This window comes from Mizuhopecten yessoensis, unplaced genomic scaffold (assembly GCF_002113885.1).
Source record: "Mizuhopecten yessoensis strain PY_sf001 unplaced genomic scaffold, ASM211388v2 scaffold10447, whole genome shotgun sequence".
NCBI classification, from domain to species: domain Eukaryota; kingdom Metazoa; phylum Mollusca; class Bivalvia; order Pectinida; family Pectinidae; genus Mizuhopecten; species Mizuhopecten yessoensis.
In genome coordinates this window covers 399,130-426,943 of record NW_018408551.1, presented here as the reverse complement: position 1 = coordinate 426,943, position 27,814 = coordinate 399,130, and the positions used below count along the sequence as shown (strand labels likewise).

General features: G+C 34.9%; 1 protein-coding gene across 6 annotated transcripts; it reads right to left on the bottom strand.

Annotated features, from left to right (window-relative positions):
* Positions 1-7,953: 7,953 nt before the first annotated feature.
* LOC110460655 lies at positions 7,954-24,476 on the bottom strand. 6 transcript variants are annotated; one of them, XM_021513694.1, is made up of 10 exons: positions 24,278-24,476; positions 13,445-14,504; positions 13,227-13,282; positions 12,669-12,872; positions 12,255-12,389; positions 11,805-11,875; positions 10,621-10,677; positions 9,190-9,859; positions 8,997-9,046; positions 7,954-8,145 (listed from the first exon to the last, which is right to left on the bottom strand). In XM_021513694.1, the coding sequence occupies exons 2-9, from the start codon at positions 14,200-14,202 to the stop codon at positions 9,039-9,041; spliced, it is 1,959 nt and encodes a 652-aa protein (XP_021369369.1). In that variant the 5' UTR covers positions 14,203-14,504; positions 24,278-24,476; the 3' UTR covers positions 7,954-8,145; positions 8,997-9,038. The 6 variants fall into 6 exon arrangements, 5 of the variants coding, with proteins under 5 accessions (XP_021369369.1, XP_021369368.1, XP_021369367.1 ...); XR_002464042.1 differs by having other exon boundaries at positions 8,997-9,859; XM_021513693.1 differs by having other exon boundaries at positions 7,954-9,046.
* Positions 24,477-27,814: the final 3,338 nt, after the last annotated feature.

Sequence of the window (27,814 nt, the reverse complement as noted above, 5' to 3'; positions counted from 1 at the left end):
GGGGGGGGGGTCTTTTCTGTAGATTCAGCGCTAATAATGCTGCACTGATAATAATGCACTTTGTAGCTTTGCATCGTATGAGTCGAAAGAGTTTGAAGTTGACATGTACATGTAGTTTAGGCGAGGATTTTGGCAATTTAGTATTAATTTATTTGTCATAAATATGAATAATGATTTAGCTGTTTGTCTTTTATTGAACAAGGGCAACCCTTACAATTAATGACTGATGTACATTAAAAACAATTCTTATTCTAATAAAAAGGATGTACACGCCAAGTTTTTATGCTACAATTGGTTATTAGTCACCTGATGAAGTGTTGCTTCATGGATTTTTTTATATTGATATATTTTAAGTGGTATAATGAATCACTCCTGGTGACCATGAGTACAGGTGAAAATACTAAGTATATATATATATCGTGAAGATGGTGTAAAAAAAATAGTGATACATTAAAACAACTCAATGATACACCCGTGGACCAAATTAATAAAACCGAACTTAACGACATTGTGAGTCGAATAGGTAACCTCTTCACAAGGTCAGCTAATAAGGCGTTCGGTAAAAGATATCCAGACATGCGCAAGAGTAATAAATGTACAACTAATAAACCATGGTATACTGGGAAATGTAGAAAACTGAGAAATGAGTTTCTCTTGGCCAAGAGTAAGTATAAATTAGTGAAAAATCAAATAAACAAAAAAGCCCTGAGAAATAATAGTAATCAATATAGAAAAGAAATGAATAGGTGTTTTAATGAATATCAGCATAAAATGGAAAGGGATATCAGGGAATCTGCAAATAGTAATCCCAAAAAAATATGGAATTTACTAAATAAATTATCTGGTAAAGCTAAATCTAATAAAGCTGACATACCAATAAATGAACTTTTTGAGTATTTCAAAAAGCAGAACAATTCAAATAATGACCGGGATGATGATAATATATATATTCCCAAACAAGAAAATAATACTTTTTACCAAATACTATACGATGATATTTCAGAGGAAGAGATTAAACATGCGGTAAATAATTTAAAACATAATAAAGCATGTGGAAATGATGACATTTTAAATGAGCATATCAAGAGTGCATTAACTAACTTTATGCCGTTATATACAACGTTATTTAACAGTATACTAAATACTGGATTAGTCCCAGACTCTTGGACAGTTGGAATAATTAAACCTATTTATAAAAATAAAGGAGAAACTTGCGACCCGGACAACTATAGAGCTATAACTCTAGTGTCTTGCTTGGGGAAAGTGTTTACTCATATCATCAATGATCGATTAACTAAATTGGCTGATGAAATTAACCTTATTTCTCCCTCTCAGGCAGGGTTTAGAAAAGGTTACTCGACGGCTGGAAATATTTTTATATTACACTCATTAATAAACACATATTTTGCTCAAGGGAAAAGGCTGTACTGTACATTTATTGATTTTCGAAAAGCGTTCGAAACAGTTTGGCGAGCGGGATTATGGCAAAAGATGTTAAAAACTAACATAAATAGAAAAGATTTTAAGGTTATCCAAAACTTATATTTTAACACCAAGTCATGTGTTAGAAACGGAAATGAAATTTCGGAATTTTTCGTTTGCAATGTCGGATTAAAACAGGGGGAAAATGTATCCCCTTTTTTGTTTTCCTATACCTGAATGATCTTAACGATTTTTTAAACCAGAATGATGTTGAATATCTTAATGATGTAGAAAGACTGTCAAATTAACACTGGAATGTACCTTAAACTATTTGTAATACTGTATGCGGATGATACTGTGTTAATGGCTGAGACACCGGAGGGGTTACAACGTGCCCTGAGTGTGTTCAAAACTATTGCAAAAGTTGGAAGTTAACTATTAATGTACAGAAAACGAAAGTCGTCATCTTTGAAAAAAGAAAACGTAGACAACAAATGTGTTTAAATCGAATGAAGAAAATATCGAAGTCCAAAATTCTTATTCATATCTGGGCAAATTGTTTAATAGCAATGGTACATTTAGTAAAGCAAAAACAAAAATAACTGAACAAGCTAAAAAGGCACTATATGCATTGTACAAGAAAATAAGAAATATTCCATTGTCTGTTGATTTGCAACTTAAGTTATTTGATTCTCTTGTTTCACCGTTCCTATTGTATGCTTGTGAGATATGGGGATTGGAAAACACTACTACCATAGAAAGAATGCATTTGCAATCTTGTAAAAGTATCATGAATGAGAAAAATTCTGCTCCGAATTACATGATTTATGGAGAAACCGGGAGATATCCTATGGAAGTAGAAATCAAGACAAGAATGATCATGTTCTGGTTTAAGTTGTTAACTGGCGGGAGCAAGTTATCTAGTCTGATATACAAACTGACATATATTTCACAATCAAATGAACAAATGCATTTTAAATGGAATAAATACATAAAGGATGTTTTGAACAAGTTAGGTTTTAGCAATTTGTGGATTTTTCAAAATACTTTTACTATGAATAGAAATCATTTCAAAGCTGTAGTTAAACAGCTGTTAAAAGATCAATTTATACAGAAATGGTTCCAAGAGATAGAAAACTCTTTTCGTGGTAAATTCTACTCCATATTTTAGACAAACTTTCAGTATGAATCATATCTAACAAACTTAATGAAAAAGATAGGAAAAATATTGGTAAATTCCGCACGTCTAATCTAAATTTCCCGATAGAGACTGGACGCTGGAATGCAACTCCAAAATCAGATAGAATATGCTCTTTATGTCAAACAGGTATAGGTGATGAACCACATTATTTGTTTAAATGCCAAAATACTTATATATCATCAATAAGAAAAAGATATATCCATAATTATTACACTACAAACCCAAGCAATTTTAAGCTAAAAGGAATGAGTTCTATTTGTAATTTACATGTTTTACCTAAAATAAGTCGTTTTCTAGAAGGCTATAAGTGACGTAAGATAAATGCAGTGCCATTATTCTGTAGTATTATATATTTACATGTTGTATACACAATCTGTCCTCACTTTGCTATGTAATTGAAATGTATTAAAATGTTGACCTTTTGTAACACACCTCGTGTGTCATGAGTGTAAAATAAAACTTGAAACTTGAAGAAGACTCTAAATAACACTTTACATGTACCTATATACCTAATTCCAATAGAGTTCTCTCTCAAATGACAGTGATCACCACGCCGTGACATTAGAACAATAAGATTAGGGTTTTTCCAACTTTATTCTATTTACAAAATTATAGATGTACAGAGAAAACATAGTTACCACAATATACAATATCAAATGTAATATATATATGGAGGACAAATCATGATACTTTTTTATAAACAAAATTTTGATAAATTTGCAAAAAAATCTTAAAATTTGAACATTGTTTGTATTCATTACTTCTGAGAACTTTACAATATTTGGTATTACATAAAATATAACTTCCTTTCTGTGGACAGAAAGGGACATTTTAACAAGTAGTGAATTTCGTCACCAATGTCTTGGGTATGGCAATATGTGCATTTTCTGTTTTGGTAATCAACATTATTCCATCTTCCAGTTTCCACTATAAACTTATGATTACTAGTTCTAAATTTACACAATACAATTCGTTCATTTTCAGTCAACAATTCTAGATAGTTTTCAAAATTACGATTATATTTATATGTTCTGTAACACACAGACTTAAAGGAATTAAAAAATGCATTACTCCACTTTTGTAAAAACTGGTCATTTAATATTTGCTGTCTAATAAGTTTTACCCGTAGCGGGTAACTATCTTCCAAAAACTGGAAATTCCATATATATATATTAGTCCACATTCATTAAAAATACTTTGTATAAATTTCATGTACCTTTTTCTTACCCAATAACTTACCATTCTAGTTTCTATTTCAATTAAAAGGGGACATGTACCAAGTTCACCATAAACCATACAATTTGGTGTTCTTTTTTTCTCCAAACCTAATATCAATTAGAGTCAGTCTGGTGAGCCTTGACTACTGACCTGACCGGTGGAGACCCCTGGCAAGTTTACTCCTTAATCAAATTTCAGTTTAATATTGAACCATATCTTTAAAGCTAAATCGTAATAAACGAAAAGTAATATGTCAATTTAGAACATCAAATATAAAATTTCCTATAGAAACAGGAAGATGGAATAGAGTCCCACGCGAGGAAAGGTTATGTCCCCTATGTAATAACTGTGTTGGGGACGAATACCACTACTTATACCAAATGTACTAATGTATCTGTTGTAGCTCTTAGACAACTTTATATACCAAATTATTATTATGTCAACCCAACTTATATCAAAATGAAGAAATGTTCTCAATTTGTAACACGGTACTTTCAACAAAAGTAAGTGAATTTATACAAAGAGTAATGAAGCTACTTAATATCTAAAATAGATTAGCTAAAAGAATTATTGAAATGGGTTGTTATTGTATAAATTGTATCACGTGTCATATCATGTGTGTACTATGTCCATCAAAGTATACTATGTAATATGTGACCTCTTGTTACGCACGTATACGTGTGGCGTGAGTGTAAAAATCAAACTTGAAACTTGACTAATTTATAGACAATGGAGGATTAATCCTCTATTGTTTAGAATATAAGTAGTGGACTCTTTGTTATAAATACAACACCCTTAGGCATATATATTGATATTCAAACTGCTGGCAAGTGGAAGCCATAAACAAAATCATAATTGAAGGGATGGTTGATATTAGAAGGAATTCTCATATGAAAAAGAGGAAAATCTTCAAAGCCTCGGTCCAGATTATTTTTGGACACAGAAAAAGGTGTTGCCCGGGCAACAAGGGCAACACGCCTGGGTCCTATAATTATGATTAGTCGTGGTCTTTGTTGTCCATTGCCTCAAGGGTAAGTTGCATCCTGCTTACAATTCTTTCGGACGTCATCATCGTCTAGAGGTTAAGTTTTATACTGGGCGACGTAGAAGCGTTATGTTGATGATTTACCTACACTATGAAAATCGGTGGGCATAACAGATAGTTTGCAGCTGTCAATGAATTGCACGGAGGGACATAGCAATTGTAACACACAAACAATTTATAACGATTAAAATTTCAAAAAGAGTCAGTGCCATTTCGTTCTGAACCTTGGATCAATGCTTGGTGTGCATCGTACACTTCAAAGACCTCACAGAACGTTGTGCCTGAAGCTGCTCATCCAAACACCATTATTTCCTAAGTGAAGGGCCGACTACTAGGTATAGCTAAAAATGGTTCCCGTTCAATGAAGCTTCACATTCCCGCACTTAGGATCAACCGAGCATTATCCTGAAATAAACATTGTAAGAACAGACGTTCCAATGCAATCTTGCACACCATGAATTTATTCGATCGCTTGCTGATAACTTTACTCACTGATGATGCCGTTCCCATACGAGGAATGAGACTGGAAACATATCTGAACAGTTTAAAAGAGGCTGCCAAGTTGATGGAACCTTGGTGTGGAGCAAAATGCAACCTACCATAAGTGCAGTGGCCATAATGTGGACATTCACGTCGTGCTGAATTCTGTAAATCAACAAGAACCTTTTCTCATTGAAAATAATGTTCAACCTTTGTCGGAGACTAAACTGAGGAGAAAAATTCCCAAGAAGTTAGCAACGAGAGAAAGGAAAATAGCGATGAATGTGATCGATCAGGATACAAGAAACTTTATTTATCACATTAAGCGTTGTTTTAATACGAACCTAAGTTAAACTGTTACTTAAAAGTATTCGGCAAGCATTCGGCACGTGCTCAAGGACAAAAGATTGCATGGGCACAAAACGCATTCAGCCGTCGAGGTTAAGTAGTATACACTTATTTGTTTAAAGTTTCACATTGAAAAAAATATTAGACATTTGTAAATTTCATTTTTTTTTTTTTATCCAAAGCCGATTTTTTTATACAATTATATATTTGGTGTCAAAGAAGTGATCTTGAAAAACGCAAATTAAAGATTGCACGTGAAATACTTTAGTGATCGTTGTCTGATTACTAGTATGTTAACGTATATGACGTTGTTGATGTGTTCCGAATACCAACAGTCAGTACTGTTACCTGTATCACAACAATGGTCCATGTACTTTCCCTGTAGATCATTTCATTACTTGATCTGTAAAGTATGTTAAGCTTCATAATCTGCTCATTCAAATATGACCTACTTACTAAATACATTTTAACGATGGTATATTAAATCTTTCTGTTACATAATAATCCTAATCTAATCTTTTATAAATGACCTATTAATTTATTCTATAATATATATTAGTACATGGTCTATTTAATCGTTTTGACGTATTCTCCCTGCCACGTCGGCAGTGTATCGAAACTAAGTCATATATTCCTGGGCAATAGACAAGTGTGCGTGAAATTAGAACGAGGTATCGCGTATCAAGTGTGTGCGCACGCAAAAATAAATAGTTTAATTTAATAGGCCAGGTTGTCGCATTGGCACTGAGGTAGACACTAGAGTACATTTCGTTACAACCAACCCAGGTTTATATTACAGTGAAATATAAACTTTGATAGCAAGTGTTGAAGCGTCCTGGATGAATAAGAATTTCTAATATTTCTCAACCTCGTTATATATCCCACCATAATGCATAGGCATATTATTTTTTCAACAAAGGCGAGATGCAGTAATAACACAGATGTTGTGATCCCATTCGGTTACATATATAACAAAGAAATCCACAACACGATAACCATTTATTCTTATACAAATACAACATCTTTCACAAACCAACATCATTATCATCAGTTATAAGACAACTCAACAGTAAGTACTCATAACTAATAATTTAATTCACGAAATACAATGCTTAAAAAAGTAATTATTATCAAAAGTTACATGTCGATGGGAATTACAACTTTACTTAATTGGTAACTCATAATGGATTGAATTTAAGACATTGATAAATTTTGAAAAATATAAGGCATATTGACTAAGTAAAAGTTAATATACAATGTAAGTAAAAATGAGAAACTGTAACCATATCTATTGTTGGACAAATACACAGTTTTTTATACATAAAAACAATTTCACAATTCTACAATGTTATACACATTACCAACAAGTACATCACATTACTAACTAAAATCAGACAATACCAAAATATATATATTCAGCGACACTTTTAAGTAGATAAGTACAAAAAGTATTCACTGCAGGCGATGAACAATTCTTCAAATTTGCAAGGAACTTCAATTTTAAATACTTAAAAGTTTATTTCAATTTGAAAGATGTATTTATACGCATTCAGTAATGTTTAATGATATTTACAATGCATTAAAAACATGTTTCTTTGCACGATAGTCCAAAAATATGTGTTAGTCCAAAAATATATGAATGCGAAAAAGGAAATGTGAAAATGTAAAGAGTGGGAAAAACAAAGAAAGGATAGAGTCAGTTGGGAATGTAAATGAAAACAAAGCCGTAAAAACACAATGAATGTGTCGCCTTATTTACACTAGTATTTTCTTTAGTAGGCATAGAAACACATTGTTCATTATCATCTCACTTTTTTATATAGATACATGTTAGATATATGTACTTTATATATTTGTACTTTATATAATCGGACTATCTACATTTGCATGTGGATATTTTTGGCCTAAATATATTTGATGCGAAATCCGAAAGCCTTTCCACCCCGCGATAATGTCCATTATTTTCCAGAGCAATTCGTAGCATATGAATGTGGGAAAGGGAATGTGAAGATGGAAGTTGGGAATCGGAAGGGAATGTGAAGATGGAAGTTGGGAATCAGAAGGGAATGGACATATAAACAAAACCGTGTATACATAATAAACGTGTCGCATCATCTACACAAGTATTTTCTGTGTAAGACACAGAAACACGTCTCATTATATATATAGATATATATACAGATATTAAGACATTAATATACTATATATTTGGTAGTATTCTTGAGTTTCTGTCTTAGTGTTTGATGACATTCATGACTTTATTCACAACACTATAGTCATTTATTATAACACAAATAAAGTTTCACAAATCAACATCATTACTACACAAATCAGCAGTGTCATTATCTATTACTACAAAACATTAACACGTTTTACAAAGCAACAGTATAACCATCTTCTGTTCATTCACGACGCATCCATACAACGTAACCTATCAAAATAAGAAAATATGATCGAGGTAATCTTATACTTGATCTATATATGAAAATGGAACAAAATTCAGAAATGAAGTCATTGGAGCGATGACAAATATTTTCTAGTAATAGTAACGATGATCTTAAACCCCTGAAACACGAACTCGTTCGAGGGATTCTCATACTTGACCAATGTATGAAGGTCGCTACCTTTTTTAAAATAAAGTCTATAGAGCAAAAACGAAAAAATATATTAAATGGTAACAGTGGCCAACATGAAAATAAATGCGTTTGAGCTATTCTCATCATTTACCAATGCATGAAGTGTGTGATAGAAATCCACCCATAAATCAAGTCGTTAGAGCTATAATTGCGATAAAGACTTTTGATAAATAGTAACCATGGTTCCGACTTCCTCAAACACGAACTCGTTCAAGGATTTTCATATCTGACCAATATAAATTCTACAGTTTGATAAAAATCAGTAAAGGAATGTAGATGTTTCCTCCAAAATTAAAACCTATGCTCATACTCCCAGGCCAACAGGATTGAGTTAAATTAATTAATAAAATGTGTTCTATAATCTTTGCAAAATCGTTCACAAGGCCACAAGGGATAATAACTCCAACTATAATTGGGTTCATCGATATATGGACTTGTAACCCAAAGTGAATAAGTCTCAAAATATAATTCGTTAGAAAATCCATAGCACAAAACATCTCGTCAATTGTATAGCAAAGAAACTATCCCAAGTTCTATAAAATGTGCAGACAGTAACTAATGGCGTCCAAAAACAATCATTTAGTATTATTAAAACTATTTAATTAATATGGATCTTCTCTCTAATAGATAACGGAACGCTACTTACCAAAAGTCTACTTTGTGTAAGATCGTCAAATTCCGCTAGGTTCTAAATAGCTTGAAACGAAAATGTATTTCTTTTAACAAATGATCTTTGCTTACAAATTTCGATGCAAGACAAATTAAATGTTAGTCGTTATTCCAAGACTTTCTAACACCTACTTATTGCAACATATTCGAGCAGATGAGAGTAAACTTACTTTGTCGTTTGTCGCCATCGATGTTTATGGCAGGGAACTCTTCGATTGGCCTGTTTTGAAATAGACACTTTATTGTTTTAATAAGATGGCCTCTCATGAGTTGTTGGTCATAGACAAAACTTTCTAACCTATCACCATTTCCAAGGCAAATATCGACCAAACACGCAATAACGAACAACCCACAATAGATATCCCCGATTTGTCCCGAGACAGCCTTTTCCTCTACTACCACGATTGGCGCTTTCTCAAACCCGAGACATTTTCTGATGATTTCGTGACTACTGTCGCCGCGAAGTTTTGTAGAGCGCTCTCCAAGGCTATCACAAACCTGGAAAATTTTCCTACAACCAATGTTGGTCAACAATAAAAAGTGACCAATCTCTTCCTCCTTATTTCTTTTGGTAAAAGATGGTGCTTCAGATGGTTTTGGTGGCACAAATATTACCTGAGCGAACTCTAATGAGGTGTCCAATGCTTGCACCCCATTTTCGATGAAAAATTTGTTCATATCATACGGTATGTAGTACTGCGGAAAATAGCGGCCAATCAGAATAAGAATGACCTCCATGCTGTCGTCTGTGAGACATGCATTTGGTTGCCCCAGCTCCACTAAAATGGCATCGAGAACTTCCTGGGAAACACAGTTTACAGATGATGGTACATGTTTTCCCTGCAAATATATTAAAATTATTATTCATAATACACATTATCATAATGAAGACTTGGTTCGTACTTGGGATGATACTTATTTTCACGATGTGCTTATAAGAAGGTACATGTAATTTAAGTGCACCGGTGGGTTTAAAATTCGAGTTACTCCCCTTTGTCTGCTAGATGGTTGTTGTAATTATTCAACTATAGAGTTATTGCCCATTATTGCTATCATCTTGAAATCGGGAAAAATCGCTAGATAATATTATAGGTGTATTGACAGACGAGGCAAGTACCTGTGCTTGGAAACAGATTGCTAACCGTTCTAAATCTAATGACAATTTTAATCAGTTTTAAGGTCATTCCAATATGGCTGCCACACCAAACTGTATATCAAATTCAATAATGCATTCAGTTAGCATTAAACAATCTGTCACAAAAAAATCCTTCTCCAATATTTCTCAAACATAATTGAGGTACATGCACACTCAATTTTAGAGAGAAAAAAAATCGATAACTGATGAAAAAACTGACTTTTTATATGTTCTTGTAAATATCATAAAGTTGGATGTCCATGGACAATTAACATGTTATTTGGTAGGTGAATACATTAGAGATCTTATGTATTAGTTCTTTCAGCTGTCTCAATACCAATAATTGGATAATACAACAGTATTGTATACACAAGGACAAGACACCAGTAAACTAAATATAGAATTGTCAAATGCATAGCTCTTCAAATGCCAACTGTTCACCTAGTGGCGAAGTTTCTGAACATACCTGGTTTTGCACCTTTTCAAAAGCTGCATATTTTGGTTTCTTCCTTACATCACAAATCTGAAAGGATATCCAATATAAACCTCATTACCTGACAATATTTTGACATCACACGGGAACAAAAAATGACAGAGTAAGAAATCGTTTTAAAACATAGTTGCATGCAATACATTTTAATCCCTTTCAAATTACAAAATTTAGAATTAGAGTTACCTCACTTAAAAGAAGTGTGCCGTTACCCAAGTTTCGTAAATGCATTATAAATAAAGTACTGATTACTATTATAAGGACTTTTACCCAACAATTTTGATTTGAAGATTTTTCTTAATCCTCCAGCTCCAATAAGAAAACAGTTGTGCTTGGTATTTTGAAGGTCTTGTACATAATTAATGGTCAAATGAACACTTTGTAAGTTGGTAAACATCAAAGATACCGCAGCTTGACACAAACGACTATCACATTTTGTCTTGATAAAGGAACGGATCGCCCTGAACATTTGACAAATTTCTTTGTCTGCACTGACGTTATTTTTTCTTCGCCCACATATCTATTTAAGTAATGCGCATCCAACCAACATTTGTTTGTTCGAATCCAGTGCCAATATTGGACCATACTGTCGTTATTACTTATGACACCTATACATAAATGTTACATAATTCCATACAGCTAAGATCATATAACGACGGCCTATACTTCAGCTAAAGCAATATGACGACAGCCCATTCTTCAGCTAGTCATATGACGACAGCCTATACTTCAGTTAAGGTCACATGACGACAGCCTATACTTCAGCTGAAGTCATATAACGACGGCCTATACTTCAGCTGAGGTCATACATGTATGACGACGGCCTATATGACAGGTAAGGTCATATGACGACGGCCTATACCTCAACTAAGGTCACATGACGACAGCCTATACTTCAGCTAAGGTCATATGACGACGGCTTATCCTTCGGCTAAGGTCATATGACGACGGCCTATATTTCAGCTGAAGTCATATGACGACGATCTATATGGCAGATAAGGTCGTATGACGACGGCCTATATGACAGGTAAGGTTGTATGACGACGATCTATACAACAGGTAAGGTCGACGATGAATTATTAAAACATTGGATATATGGAATAAATATGTGTAATGTAGGATGTTATATTATCTTAAAGTATATGAAATAGAAAACTTACTTTCTGTAGATGAAATTCGTCCTCAATACATCGTTTACAGCTGTTTGGAAATTGTTTTGATTCAGCAGTATCTGTAATACAATTTATCAATATCAATTTCAAATACACTGTACAATTGGTTGATAACATATAAACTGTACTGCGTTTCTTTTTACCAAACTGACCGTAAACATCTCCTTTTCCCCCTCTACGTTCTCCTTATAAGGACAGCAGAATATAATACACACAGGCAGTAGCATTACTGCTCATTTTGTAAACAATAACCTTATCTTGACTTCAACATTTAGACCTCCAGTATACTTTTCAGGTGTAAAATACAGGCAAAGTCCAAACGAGTTGGTATTTTTTTTATATTTTTTAACTTGTTCCAGGCAAGATTGAAATAGTTGACTTGCCCAAGCATACTGTCGGATCTGCAGTTACACAAACAAAAACCAATCTAAATCTCACCATTTGCAATTTGTTGGTTTTGCTGGGATTGTGAAGCGCCATTTTTTGACTGCTGATCACCGATGCACGATGCCGTTGTGTTTCGAGGGCGTGCAACGCCTGTTTTACTCCTCTTCTGAACTTTCCGTGCTACTCCTGTAAAGATAGCATAGATTGTAGTTTGAGTCTTTTGGAACCGTTTCACATGAATTTACAAACATATGTCATAGCATTAATACTTAAGTACAAAATTTATCTTAAATGAAGTACAAAAATGACAATTGTATTGTAATGCCACTACAAATAACAGCCATATCAGCAGAAGGTAATGCTGAATTTACGGAATGAAAGTTTTCTTCTGATGTAGAATTCCTATAACAGTATTATCAATGTCGCATCTTTGTGTCCACAGGGCAAATTAAAACATTAATTTACCCGATATTTTGCTTGGACGTGGCGTTCCTTGAAAACGTCCTCGTTGTGCTGTTGTGCCAGAGAACTTGGAAATAGGCGAATGTTCTGCATCTGGCATCTTAGTGTAAATGTTATTGCCCTTATGTACACTCCCGGTAGATGCTTTTGGCTGATGAGTGAAACCTGACCCTGAACATTCAGTATTGGTTAATTTGCCATCAGTTTCTGGAAAGGAAGAAGAATGACACTTTTGTGAAGAGATGAGTTATAACTGCATGTTCAGCTTAACAACTGGTTTCGAACAAATAGAGATGATGACAAGTTTTCATTAAATTTATCAAATGGTGGACTGCATATCGGTACAACAAATCAAAGGTTATCGTTCGATGATTAAAGCACACATAAATATGCAATTGCTACAATGAATTAAATCTCATACCATAAGTGGACTTGTCCTGTTTATCATACTGCAGTGTCTTTGAAGGAAATGCCGCTTAAACGTAAATATATTTGACATGAGGGTGACTGTAATCAGTGCATTGCGACAGTTATAGGACAATTCAATGAATAATGAGTTACCTTCTCGGTGGATTTTCTCACAACATTCCACATGCCTTTTGGAAGTATTTACAAACCTGAAACAAAAAATAATAATACACGTTACAGTTAGCAACTCATACGGAAAAGAGTACAATATAGAGTGGTGTGATATCGACACAATAAACGTATTGTACCATAAACAAACGATAGTACATGTATTCTGATAAAGTTTTGTTTCTTTTCGCCTCCAAACTTACTCAGAACAGTTTGGTGATTTCCAAATATGATCTTTATTTAACTCTTCTAAGGTCTGGTTTTCTTGCACTTCATATCCACAAATGATACAGACAATTTTTGTCGTTTTATCATCATGATAGAAACCACTCTCACATAAATGCTTAATGTCAGTACGAAATTTCTCAAAAGGAAGGTTAAAAAAGGACTTAAACCGGGCTTCGTTTTCCATGTAACAGTTCGATTTTGTGTTCTGTATTGTGGAGTCTTTCACAAATTTCTGTTTTGGTGATATTATTTGCACTGAAGATTTTCCTGTGTCTTTGACTTTATCTGTGTACGTAGGTACTGCTTCTGTAGTAGTTTGACTCCCAATCAATTGGTTTTTGAACATTTGTTCTTGCGAAAGGAAACTGGTGTCATCTGAAGCATATTCCGTGGACAGCTTTACGTCTTCAGACAGTGTAAATCCAAACTCTGACTTATTTGCAATCGGTGACATTGCTGAAGATTTTCCTGTCATACTTTGGGATTCACATGGGTCAGTAATAAGATTACTGTAAGTGTCTTCTCTTGAAGAATTCCCAACATGAACTATCGGTGCATCACTGATTACCTCAGTCGTGCATCCAGGTGTATTTTTATGTTTCGGGTAATGTGAACGAATACCGTCTGTACATTCAGTCAGCAACGAGTCTTTGCAAGCATTATTTGCTTGCAGCGTTTGTGGCGTTTGGTCCTTAACGCTTTGCGTATGACAGGTAAGTGCTGAACGAGCCATAGCTTCAGTCGTTTTATTCCAGCGATTCCCTAAGCGCCCCAGTGACTAGGGTCTGTCGTGTTATTCCAACGATTCCCTAAGCGTCCCAGTGACTAGGTTCTGTCGTTTTATTCCAGCGATTCCCTAAGCGTCCCAGTGACTAGGTTCTGTCGTGATATTCCATCGATTCCCTAAGCGTCCCAGTGACTAGGTTCTGTCATGTTATTCCACCGATTCCCTAAGCGTCCCAGTGACCAGGTTCAGTCGTGTTATTCCACCGATTCCCTAAGCGTCCCAGTGACTCGGTTCTGTCCAGCATTGATCTAACAAGAAACAAAAAGCATGAATATAAAAGTACTAATATATACTACACTTAAACTACATTTTAATATTTTCTTAAAATCTATCATGGGTTGAGTTACATAACGAACCTTATCAAGGTTCCTAGAGAGATATCGCATGAGACATCAACGAACCCGAGGTGATCGATGTTTCACGACATTAACCTGAGGAATAATCCTTTACCTTGAGCCAAAAATAGAGTGCAAACAGTCCCATTGGTCAATCCGAACTTCATTTACAAGGTTTAAAGGAGTGATAGTGTTCCTTCTTCCTCATGTCAAGAAGCTAAAACATCAGTACAAAGTTAAAGGAAAATTCAAATTCTCTTCAAGTTAGTTTAAGCGCATTTGAGTGATACTGAAGCTGTATGAGTAAAACAATGTCTGAAAATGACGTCCTCCGAGTTCTTTACCCTCATAGTTATATATCATAATATAATGTGTCATTTTATAGAGACCAGTACGTGTGTAACTATGTACCATCTACGTAACCTAATTGGCTTCTTGAAGTTTCAAGTTTCAAGATGGCAACCATAACAGAAAAAGACACTGTATTTTGGTAAGATATGCCAGTGGTTGTCTTGCATGTAATCAAGAACGAAAAGTATATTTTCCTGTCATAATTAATGCTGCTCCTTACACTAAAGCTGAACAGTTTTTGTTTATAAAAAAAATAAGGGTAGATGTTGGTGTGTATATATATTTGGCTTTTAAAATTAAAAGTAATGTACTTACTAAGACCGGAACATTATTAGTTACCGCACCGAGTAACACATTTTATTTGTGACTTCCAATAACCTTTTTAGATATCAAAGTGTTACCTATTAGATAGTGACAAAACCCTCCAAAAACCTTGGTCAACGTAAATGGATAACATCGCATGTATACCTTAAAAATGGTATAAATACGAAGTGTTATTCCTACAACTTGGATAGAATATTTACGTCCTTGATTTCTGTTTCTACCTGTGGGATCAATACAATATGTTTCCCACAGGTGGGATAAAAACAAAATATGCAGACTTATATTCAAAAATATTCATCAGTTTGGAAATATGTTGTATCAAAGTTTTACTTTATACACAATGTACGTATCAATCGTGTCGCAACGTCTCAAGACCAACTGGTCCCTTTGTCAAGCTATGACCGAGTGAGCAATTTGTATTGTTTAACTGTACTTTGACGAAATTGTATATTACATATGTCGCTCGACCCGCGACGTTTCACCTATGACAGAGAGAGTATTCACACTGTGTCGAATATGTTACCTCGTTGCTATCAAATATAATAAGATATATATGCAGACTTACCTTATTATAGTTGATAGCAACAAAGTGTGCATTGGCTTTGTATATGTGATCATTTCATCTATTCATACGGTCACCATTTTGAATTACGGCACGAAAAAAGCTATGCCGACTTTTATATTGATGTACATGACACACAATGGGTGAACAGTGTAAGAGAAAAAGAATCATTCACCCCATTGAGGTGCGATTGGGAATCTCAATCCACGGGGACAGATTCTGAAGTTGCTAAACACTCGACAAAGCATCGTGTGTGGCAACTTAAGACTATTCCCCGTCTGGTTGAGATTTACTTATCTCATGGTAGAGTTCCCACAATGGGGTCCCGTGACCACTTTTCCCGGACCAAGGTTTGGAAGTTGATTCTAGTCAATTTGAAGGTACTGATTAAAATGAGCTGGGGTGAACCTCGTGAAAATGTGGGCTAACTCGGCCTGATGCGAAAATTCAAAATGGCCGCCACCCGTCGTCTGGTATATCAAAAAATACATATCTTTGCTTCTAGATGTCCGTTTTATATGATGTTTTGGTCTAAATAGTAAAATTGATAAAAGTAAGCGTTAGAACGAAAAATGGTCTGTTATTATTTTGCTGCCAAAAACCAGGATAACCGCAAGGAGACTGCAAAGGAAAATACCAGGAAGACACCCTTAATGGTTTGGATGCAAAGGTTTTGTCTTTGAACAATGTAAATTACATAAAACAACCATTGTACGAAATGTCTGGTAAATGAATTTGTTTATTTCGGGTTAAACGTCATTGCATCAGCCAGAATCATATGATTGGTTCGTTTTAATTTGTTTAACGTCCTATTAACATATAAGGTCATTTAAAGACGTGCATCCATGTGCGCTGTGTAAGCGTGTATCTGTGTATGTGTCCAGAGACAGGACAGTTGGTGTTCTTGCCTCCTTGTGGTAGCGCGGACCTGATACCGACTTTATAGTGCTATCTCACTGAAATACCATACCGACGGCCCCAGCACACCATTCCTTCCAGTAACATTATACTGACAACGGGCGAACCAGTTGTTGCCATTTCCCTAAATGCTGAACGCTGAGCAGGGAATAACAACTACCTTTTTCAAGGACTTTGGTATGTCCCGGCCTGGGGACAAAACCCATTGCCTTCCTCACCTGGGCGAACGTTCAACGTAAAGCCAAAAGTGAGGTGTTGCCAAGCAAGGCGTATGGAGTTTAATAAATGGTAGTTAGAAATAAAAATCCCAAATATTACAGTTGGTGCAGCAGATTTATTTTGGTCGATTTTATGTCCCAAAATAGAGGGCACAAAAGCAAATCCCCAATGGTTAACATGTGGACGGGTGTCTAGGTAGTCGTCGCCACAAACAACTAAAGTTTAGATAAAAAAGAAGACAGGAAAGGAAGGAAACGAAAAAGATCTTAAGTGTTGTAATGGGAGAAGTATATAAATTTGTGTCTCTTCCATATCCCCTTCTTAGAAGACACAGACGAAACCACCAATTCTGCAGAGGATCTTACATTAGTCGCTTCTTTTGGTCATGCAGTGGGATTCAGCAGACTTATTCTTTTTCAAACCGCACATGTTCTCTTGTCAATGAAGCATGTAGGCTTTCAGTCACAATCTTCCTCTTTATCCAGTCACTTCATGTGGTGGTATGCGGCACTTGGACTTCTTTTACAAGTGATCCCACTTCAGTGCTCTGATTTCATCTAAAGGCTAACTAATTGTATCATTGTAGATGTGTCGAACAGTGAATGTGGACATTTGCTGAAGAACCTTTTGTATCGCTAGAAATGCTTTGCAACATCTTTCAAAAGATTGCGTGCCTCATGAGTTTCTGTTTTTCATGTCCATAGAAGTCAGATATTGCATCACAACCACTGTGGATATGTAATGGAATCAAGGATTTAGCTACTTCAACAGAGCCAAGACCTCTGCAGCTAATGATGTTGTCCTTCCCTGTGATAGAAAGTGTGCCCTCAAGCTGATGTACAAGATATGCAGAAAAATAACAATATCTATATCCTCGGCTTTAATCAACATTGTCTCCATTTCTCCTGTTTTTCGGATTAGCGAATAGTTGAAGGACAGGATTGTGTCTGCATTCGAATTCTTTAATACTTTCACAAGAGGAGGTGTTCAATCAACTTTGCCTGATGGAGCAACAATAGAGTCATTTTCTGTGTGTTTCGTTGCAGGCTTGGTAAACTGCATATGTTGTACATCAGATTGAGAGCACTACGACTAGGTAGTTAACTACTACCTAGACACCCGTTCTCATATTAACCATCGGGGATTTGCATTATTTTTGCCCTATATTTTGGGACATAAAAGCGACCAAAAAACCCCTGCTGCATCCATTGCAATATTTGGGATTTACATTATATTTCTTTCTATTTCTAACTACCTTTTATTTAAAGTCCTTAAAAATGGTAGTTGTTATTCCCTGCTTAACGTTCAGCATTTAGAAAAATGGCAACAACTAGTTCACCCGTTGTCAGCATAATGTGACCAGACGGAATGCTGTGCTGGGGACCTTTGGCATGGTATTTCAGTGAGATAGAACTATAATATCGGCATCAGATCCGCGCTATCACAATGAGGCAAATACACCATAATACCCTGTCTCTGGCACACATACACACATGCACGCTTACACAACGCACATAGAGGCACGTCTTTAAATGACCGTAGCTGATAATAGGACGTTCAACTAATTAAAAACAAATAAAACCAATCATATGATTCTGATTGATGTAAGGACGATAAACCCGAAATAATCAAAATCATTGACCAGACATTTCATACAATGGTTCAACTAATACACTGGATGAAGATGAACACTTTGCATCCAAACCATAAAGGGTGTCCTCCTGGTCTTTTCCTTTGCAGTCACCTTGCGGTTATCCTGGTTTTTAGCAGCAAAACAATAACAGACCATTTTCGTTCTAACGCTTACTATTATCAAGTTATGATACTACTAAATGAAATCCCTGACACTTCAAACATATTTTTAGACCAAAACATCATATAAAACGGACATCTAGAAGCAAAGATATGTATTTTTTGATATACCAGACGACGGGTGGCGGCCATTTTGAATTTTCGCATCTGGCCGAGTTAGCCCACATTTTCACGAGGTGATCACCCCAGCTCATTTTAATCAGCACCCTCAAATTGACTAAAATCCACTTCCAAACCTTGGTCCGGGAAAAGTAGTCACGGGACCCCATTGTGGGAACTCTACCATGAGATAAGTAAATCTCAACCAGACGGGGAATAGTCTTAAGTTGCCACACACGATGCTTTGTCGAGTGTTTAGCAACTTCAGAATCTGTCCCCGTGGATTGAGATTCCCAATCGCACCTCAATGGGGTGAATGATTCTTTTTCTCTTACACTGTTCACCCATTGTGTGTCATGTACATCATGTAATGTTAACGTTACAGGCTTAATGTAGGGTTGACATGACGTTGACGCGACGTCATACAATTGTGATGAATAGGTGAATCTCCCTGTCTTAACCCTAGAGTGAGACAAAGATATCCCACATCGGGAAAAGTGTAGATACACATGTGAATGATAAAAAACTTTTTAAGTAAATAATGTTTTCGGAGTGAGCATACTGTCAATTTTGTTCCTACTAAATGCATAAAGATTCGTTAAAAAAAATGTTTTCTTACCAATGTGATACATGTAAATATAAAGAATACATATATTTTTTTGTGTATATTCTAGCCTGTTGGATTAAATAAAAGGTGTGTTCCTACTACCTTTACTACTGTTTAGTGTGACCAGGGGGTTAAATGCAAGTACATCTCCTTTTAATAGTATTTCAACTAATAAAATAAAATTTATATATAATATATTTTGTTACTACTAGTGTGAAAAATGCAAATGAAAATTGTGAATATATTATTTTAGCCCTGTAAAGGTGATACATACAAAGTATGCATGCAAGTTGAATATCTGCCCAGTGGGATATTAAGTGTACAGACATTGGTTTGTATTTTCACCAGTTGGATTAGAACAAATGTTGCATACTTGTGAGTAAGGAAAATATCTACGAACCCTTGTTTCTGTGTTCATCAATAAGACCAATAAATGTTCACCCCTCCATGTCTTTCTTGCGAAAGGTATATGTGTATTTTAACACATCCTTACTTTTGTCACTACAAAAGGTAAAGTCAACTACAACTCATTACCTCTAATCTTGGAAAAAATCTAGATTCAAAAAGCAACACGCAACTCTTCAATAAAGATGAACAATCGATTGTGGATTCCTTCAATATTCTTAATTTATATGAAAGAGGTTCGGGTTCATAAATTAATTATAATAAAACAACAGGTAATATTTAAGGCAGTTGGAAAGATAAAGAACCAATTTTTAGGAATATCAGCTGGTCCCGCAATGTTTGAACACTTTGGGGGTCCATCGTGTAAAAGTAAGATAAAGAAAATAACTGCATGTATTCTAGTAAAAGTGGAAATATCTCGCTTTATGGTAAACGGATATTAATAAAATTCTTAACAATTTCACTTGTCGGTTATGAAATAGAGGCTCGAGGTATCACTGAAAAATATATGAAAGAAATTGATTCATTAATTTGGAAGTATGGAATGATCTAGTAAAGAAATATCTGGTCAAGCGTGCTTCTATGTCTTTGAATTTAAATAAAGGTGGAATTGATATTGATATTATATATCATGTAGTGAACAGAAAAACTTTGTCCGATACAGGAAATCTAAATTTATCAAATATTTCAGAAATTTTATAAATCTATCACAGCTGCATGATCAGAGTTTTAAAAAAATGAGTCGGCCAACGTGCAAGAGTGAAATTCTTCAACAGTTTTTATTCGTATACCATTTATTTCAATTTGATAAAAAGCCATTTTTTTGTTAATTTACGAAAAGCGGAATATAAACAGTTTACGATGTTTGGGACGGAGAATATATACAATGTACTAGCAGATAAGCTCAACTGTATAGCGGAACTCTCTTGAATTAAACGAGCATTTCCAAAAGAAATCTTACAATTATTGAGACGAAAGATTCATTTAAAAAAAAAAAAAGAAAAAACTTTGATAATGAAGGTAAATGATAACAAACCGAATTGTCAAACTAAATGGGAATAGATATGGAACAACATTGCTTGAAAATACCAACCAAGAAAATGAAAGAATTTCAGTGTATATTGTATACAGGGTATCTTAAATAAGTAAATTTGGGAATTCGAACGGAGAGTGTCAATTCTGTAAAGTGGATGATGAACATATTTAACATCTATTCTATGGTTGTGCTCATGTGAAAAACGTCATGCACGTTTGTTGTAACTCAGTGGTCCATGTAATTTCAGATTACAGAAATCAGATAGCCGAGGAAGTAATGATGCTTGGTTTCCAGGGCAATAAAAAGGTATCAGTTATACTAAATACAATAGTCATAACTATCAAGTGGGTAGTCTGGAAGAGCAGAAATGACTTGAAATACAAAAAGGTTGATTATTTCGCACTTCTTTAAAAGATAATATGTGGTTTTATGTTAATTCGAAGAAAATTCGAAATATCATTACACAATTAATACTTTAAAAGTACACATGGCGTAGCGATGATACATAATGTAATGATGATACATGGTGTAAGGAGATGATACATGATGTAGTGTGGTGATACATTAAACATGATGTAGTGAGATGGTACATGATGATTCATGATGTAGTGTGATGATACATAATGTAGTGATGTTACATGAAGTAGTGAGATGATAAATGATTTTTGTGCGATGATACATAATGTAGTAAGATAATACATGATGAAGTGGTAAGATATATGATGTAGAGATGAAACATGATGTAGAGATGATAAATGATGTAGTAGATGATATATGATGTAGTAAGATGATACGTGATGCAGTGTGATGATACATGATGTAGTGATGATATATGATGTAGTGTGATGATACATGATGTAGTGAGAGGATACATGATGTAGTGAGATGATACATAATGTAGTGTGATGATACATGATTTAGTGAGATAATACATAATGTAGTGTGATGATACATGATTTAGTGAGATAATACATAATGTAGTGTGATGATACATGATTTAGTGAGATAATACATAATGTAGTGTGATGATACATGATTTAGTGAGATAATACATAATGTAGTGTGATGATACATGATTTAGTGAGATAATACATAATGTAGTGTGATGATACATGATGTAGTGAGATTATACATGATGTAGAGACGATACAAAATGTAGTCAGATGATACATAATGTAGTGTGATGATACATGATGTAGTGAGATGACACATGATGTAGCGAGAGGAGACATGATGTAGTGTGATGATACATGATGTAGTGATGATACATGATGTAGTAAGATGGCACATGATGTAGTAAGAGGATACATGATGTAGTGTGATGATACATGTTGTAGTGAGATGATACATTATGTAGTGAGAGGATACATGATGTAGTGAGATGATACATAATGTAGTGAGATGATATATGATTTAGTGAGATGATACATAATGTAGTATGATGATATATGATGTAGTGTGATGATACATGATGTAGTGATGATATATGATGTAGTGTGATGATACATGATGTAGTGAGATGACACATTATGTAGCGAGAGGATACATGATGTAGTGTGATGATACATGATGTAGTGAGAGGATACATGATGTAGTGTGATGATACATGATGTAGTGAGAGGATACATAACGTAGTGTGATGATACATGATGTAGTGATGATATATGATGTAGTGTGATGATACATGATGTAGTGAGATGACACATGATGTAGCGAGAGGAGACATGATGTAGTGTGATGATACATGATGTAGTGAGATGACACATGATGTAGCGAGAGGAGACATGATGTAGTGTGATGATACATGATGTAGTGATGATATATGATGTAGTGTGATGATACATGATGTAGTGAGATGACACATGATGTAGCGAGAGGATACATGATGTAGTGTGATGATACATGATGTAGTGAGATTATACATGATGTAGAGACGATACAAAATGTAGTGAGATGATACATAATGTAGTGTGATGATACATGATTTAGTGAGATAATACATAATGTAGTGTGATGATACATGATGTAGTGAGATGATACATAATGTAGTGAGATGATATATGATTTAGTGAGATGATACATAATGTAGTATGATGATATATGATGTAGTGTGATGATACATGATGTAGTGTGATGATACATGATGTAGTGAGATGATACATAATGTAGTGTTATGATACATGATTTAGTGAGATAATACGTAATGTAGTGTGATGATACATGATGTAGGGTGATGATATATGATGTAGGGAGATGACACATGATGTAGTTAGAGGATGCATGATGTAGTGAGATGATACATGATGAAGTGAGATGATACATGATGTAGTGAGATGGCACATGATGTAGTTAGAGGATACATGATGCAGTGAGATGATACATAATGTAGTGTCATGATACATGATGTAGTGAGATGGCACATGATGTAGTTAGAGGATACATGGTGTAGTGAGATGATACATAATGTAGCGGGGGGATACATGATGTAGTGAGAGGATACATAACGTAGTGTGATGATACATGATGTAGTGATGATACATGATGTAGTGTGATCAAACATAATGTAGTGAGATGATACATGATGTAGTGATGATACATGATGTAGTGAGACGATACATGATGTAGTGAAGATACATGATGTAGTGATGATATATGATGTAATGTGATGATACATGATGTAGCGAGATGATACATGATGTAGCGAGATGATACATGATGTAGTGAGATGATACATGATGTAGTGATGATTCAAGATGTAATAAGTACAGGTGATGATACATGTAGTAGTAATAATAATAAGTAATATTTCGAGGTTCTTATATACCGCTTTATCACAACCTAATTCGTAGGTCGTCTCAAAGCGGTTCACAAATTAGTATCCGTGGTTATAGGAACTTTGCAACCAGCCAATATATTTCTCAACTCCCTGGGGAGCATACAGCCGGTGCTACCATTTCGGCGCTCACAGCTAGCATTCTACAATTCTAGAACTGCCTAACCACGTACTCATTTACAGCTAAGTAGACTGGAACAAGCTGAGTAAAGTGTCTTGCTCAGAGATACAACACAGTGCCGTGCCGTGACTCGAACCTGCAACCCTTCGGTCACGAGCACATCGTCCTACCACTAGACTACCGTGCCTCCTATAAAGATGATACATGATGTAGTGTTATGAAACATAATGTAATAAGATGATACTTGATGGAGTAATAAAATAATGATAAAAAAGATTAAAACAATCGAATAAAAAAATATATTGTTATCAAAACGGCGGATATTCAATGCAATAAGGGAGGAGGGGAATGAAGGTCAGGTAGATTTGTTTCATCCTGACTATAGCGAATCATACATACCCAAAATCTTTCATGTGTGCATCATCCCGTACCTGCAATTTTCAGAAGCTTGGAACGTGGAGACAGTGTATGTATTGGAATTTAGTCCTTCCTTCGAAAAGACCCCTCAATGATGCGGTGATTACTTTGGTTTGGTTTGTTTGTGTTGTACGTCATATTTACAGCTATGGTCATTTAAGGACGTGCCAGGTTTTGGTGGTGGAGGAAAGCTGGAGTTTCCGGAGAAAAACCACCGACCTACGGCCAGTACCTGGCGACTGGCCCACTTTGGCCTCGAACCCGCGACTCGATGGTGGAAGGCTAGTGGTAGCAGAATGGCAGATGCCCACCGCAAGTAGGAAGTGCTTCCGGAGGAATACGAAGAACTACCTGCCGTGTCATTGGGCATGCGCTTGTTTGAATTGTTGAAATATGCATATGAAATTAAAATATCTGGCATGGCGCCATAGACATACTTAGAATAATTACAAAGTTTGATTAATATAACAAATATTATTTTATGTACAGCAGTATAGCTAATTAGTCCTAGTCGGCCCTTTCCGTGCAATATATCGGAGACAACCGATCGCGCGAGTTGCATTCAAGCAGGAAGTACGTAGGGGAATAACCTAGTTTCGGGGAAGCTGTGTAAGTCGTAAGGATGAAGGTACCTTCACATGCGCTAAACGATTCTATGTATTTTGACCTAAATTGATAGGTTTAATTACAGTATGTAATAAAATGCCTAACGATAACAGCACTAATTACGCATGGATCTGGACACAGTAGGGTTAGTATGCCAAATTGTGTTTCAATAAAGCGAGAACGAGCAGGAAATTTGCTGTCAGATTTCCTGACTGGGAATGTTAGATTTCCTGACTGGAAATGTTAGTCATTGTTGAAGGTAATGGTCATATTCCATTGAAATGTCGCTATACATTTCAGTTGTCCAGTTCCAAGCATGAAAGTGTTCCAATTATGTTTTTGTAGAGAGGTTTCTCCCTACGATGTCCATCAGAAATATCCAGTCAAAGGTTGTTGTTCTTTTCTGATGATGGTTAATATCTGATCTACTATGATAGCCCATTTTATAATGTATTTATTATCAGATGCAGATATCAATAAAGTATTTTATGTTTTGGGTAATGTGTAACATTGTGTGTATTATATGAACAGAGTTTAATTTAGTTTGAGACGACCCCGCATAGCTACTGTATGGTAGGTGAACACATATGTGTAGATAACGAGAATATGACATAAAACATTAACACATAAACTACACTACTACACTACTGTTCTTAAGCTGTTATGCCGAGGGTGTGACGAATGTGCAAAGTTTTGTTCTATGTGTTGCTGTTTTGAAGCATAAATGATAGACCACATAATTGGTTATCTATACAAAGAATGTTAAAGCCTTTGTGTGACCATAAATTGAACATAAACATGAACTTGTTGTGAAGAAAAAACTTGCATATGTTACCTCAACCTTATCATTTAGACCTTCAACTCCCCTCAAAGCGAACGGTTGCCATTGCCTATGGCTTTGTTTGCGGGTAACATCTTTCATAAACTCGAAATGGATCAGAAATGGCGTGTACAATTTTGTTCCATACATCTATCGAATGGCTCAAGGTTGTAATTTTATAAAGTTACTTTGTATCTAATCAATAATTTTATCAAATTATTATTGTTTTGTTTACTTATCATTAATCAGAATGAACGCTATCATTCGAATTATATTTAATTTCTGACGATATAAAATATATTACTAGTGTTTCATTGTTAATGCCCCTCGACACAAGAAAGTCAATGAATTTGGGCCTAAAGCAACGAAAATGAACTCAAAAGACGTTACACTCAACAAGAGCAACTAAAAGGTCAAAAATGGTAAAATGTGACAATTGAAACCGAACAAGCATTGTAAATGCTGTATTCCACTTTAAAGGCCTATTTCCTGTATGCTCTTAATAGTGGTTGTCACGGAGACATGTTAAATATTCATGAATACTGTGAAGCATCATTTAGACTCCTTGTAAAATGATTGGTCAAACTTCGAATCCCTCTGCTGATGCCTGATGCCAAAGGAAATGTATCAGAATATTTACATATCTACATTTGTAAAACATCAATCTTATTTTTTTTCAAGAAATGTAAAAATGGGAAAGTATACTGTAATTTACTGCAATAGGCAAAACAGGATAAGTTCGTTTTTATCTGAGATTTTGAAAACATTTGCTAATATTTAATATCCTTTTAAATCTAAAATATGTTAAAAAAAACTAAGGGCAATCATTCTGTGCATAGTGGGATGAGTACGATAGCCGACCACGGCCGTACACATAACAACTTTGACATATTGAAGTAAATAAATATGCAGTTTCAGACAAACTTAATTATGTAAAAATAAAGTTTGTAAAAAGGGAAAAATGCATTCATGTTCAAAATTCAAAGTTAATAAATACACATTTTGGGAAAAAACGAACACGACAGAAAATATTTATGAGTATTAAAATGTACACTTAAACATTCCATGCCGCAAATTCTTACAAATCAAACGTACAAAGTCAGAGAAATGAAGTGCATTTTTTTCAAAACATGACTCTTATTCAATTTTAGTATTTTTTTCTGATGAATTGAACCAATGATGCCAACCCTGATTGATAACCAAAGCAAGACAATCAATTCCGTATTATACAAAGACATGTACAGGGTGTCGTGGTAACTTACTGGGGAAAAGGGGAAACAGCAAAAGCACTTATGAATGCAGTAAGTAATAAGAAGAATCGATGTCGTTCCGTCCAGAGGAAATCCGGGCTAATAGCTCAAGATGTATATAGCAGGGCTCGAGACGCATTTTGAGCACGCAAGGCCATTCAGCTTTTGCTATTGTCCTCGAAGAATACAAATCAGGTATCTCTATAAAACAACTCTGCTGGACACCTGGTGGTTAGTTTATATCCATTATTAGTATTTTTTGTGTGAATAGACATATTGATGTTCGGATTTGAGTGTTAAAATCGTTTTAGTAATTTATGGTGAACATCAGCTGTTTACGCTTTAAACTCTTCTGTTAGAAGTGGCCTTCTAGTACAGCGAGCTCCCATATGTTTCTTATTTGTTATCTTTGGTAGTAATTACCATAGATAATAACACCTGAGATGTTCTACAGCAATGTAGGGACATAGTCAGGTGGATCTTCCAAGGAAATATGATAGTGCTATAATATAAGCTGTAATAAACAGCTGGAGACCTATATATATATGGTCGTAAATGGGATGCACGTGGAGAGGGATTTAAAGAGAGCGAGGAACATTTAATGCAATGCACTGTCATTTTAAAAAATGTAGCAAGTCTGAATTCCTGTAAAATTGTCAATTCAATTAATTAAATTTAAAGGTTAATCAACTAATTATTTTTATTTGATTATTTAATAAAAAATATATCATTCAATCAATGTTTAAATTACGATATGATATATATAGGATCGTACATGAATTTCCATTTCATATGAGATTTACTAGTATGATACGAGTCTAAAATCTTTTTTATTTAGCGAGC

Coding starts and splice junctions, on each gene's coding strand:
- LOC110460655 (XM_021513690.1), bottom strand. CDS start 14,202: ATGGCTCGTTCAGCACTTACCTGTCATACGCAAAGCGTTAAGGACCAA. Junction 12,873..13,226: donor TGAGAAAATCCACCGAGAAG/GTAACTCATTAT, acceptor CTTCCTTTCCAG/AAACTGATGGCAAATTAACC. Junction 11,876..12,254: donor AAACCAACAAATTGCAAATG/GTGAGATTTAGA, acceptor ATTGTATTACAG/ATACTGCTGAATCAAAACAA.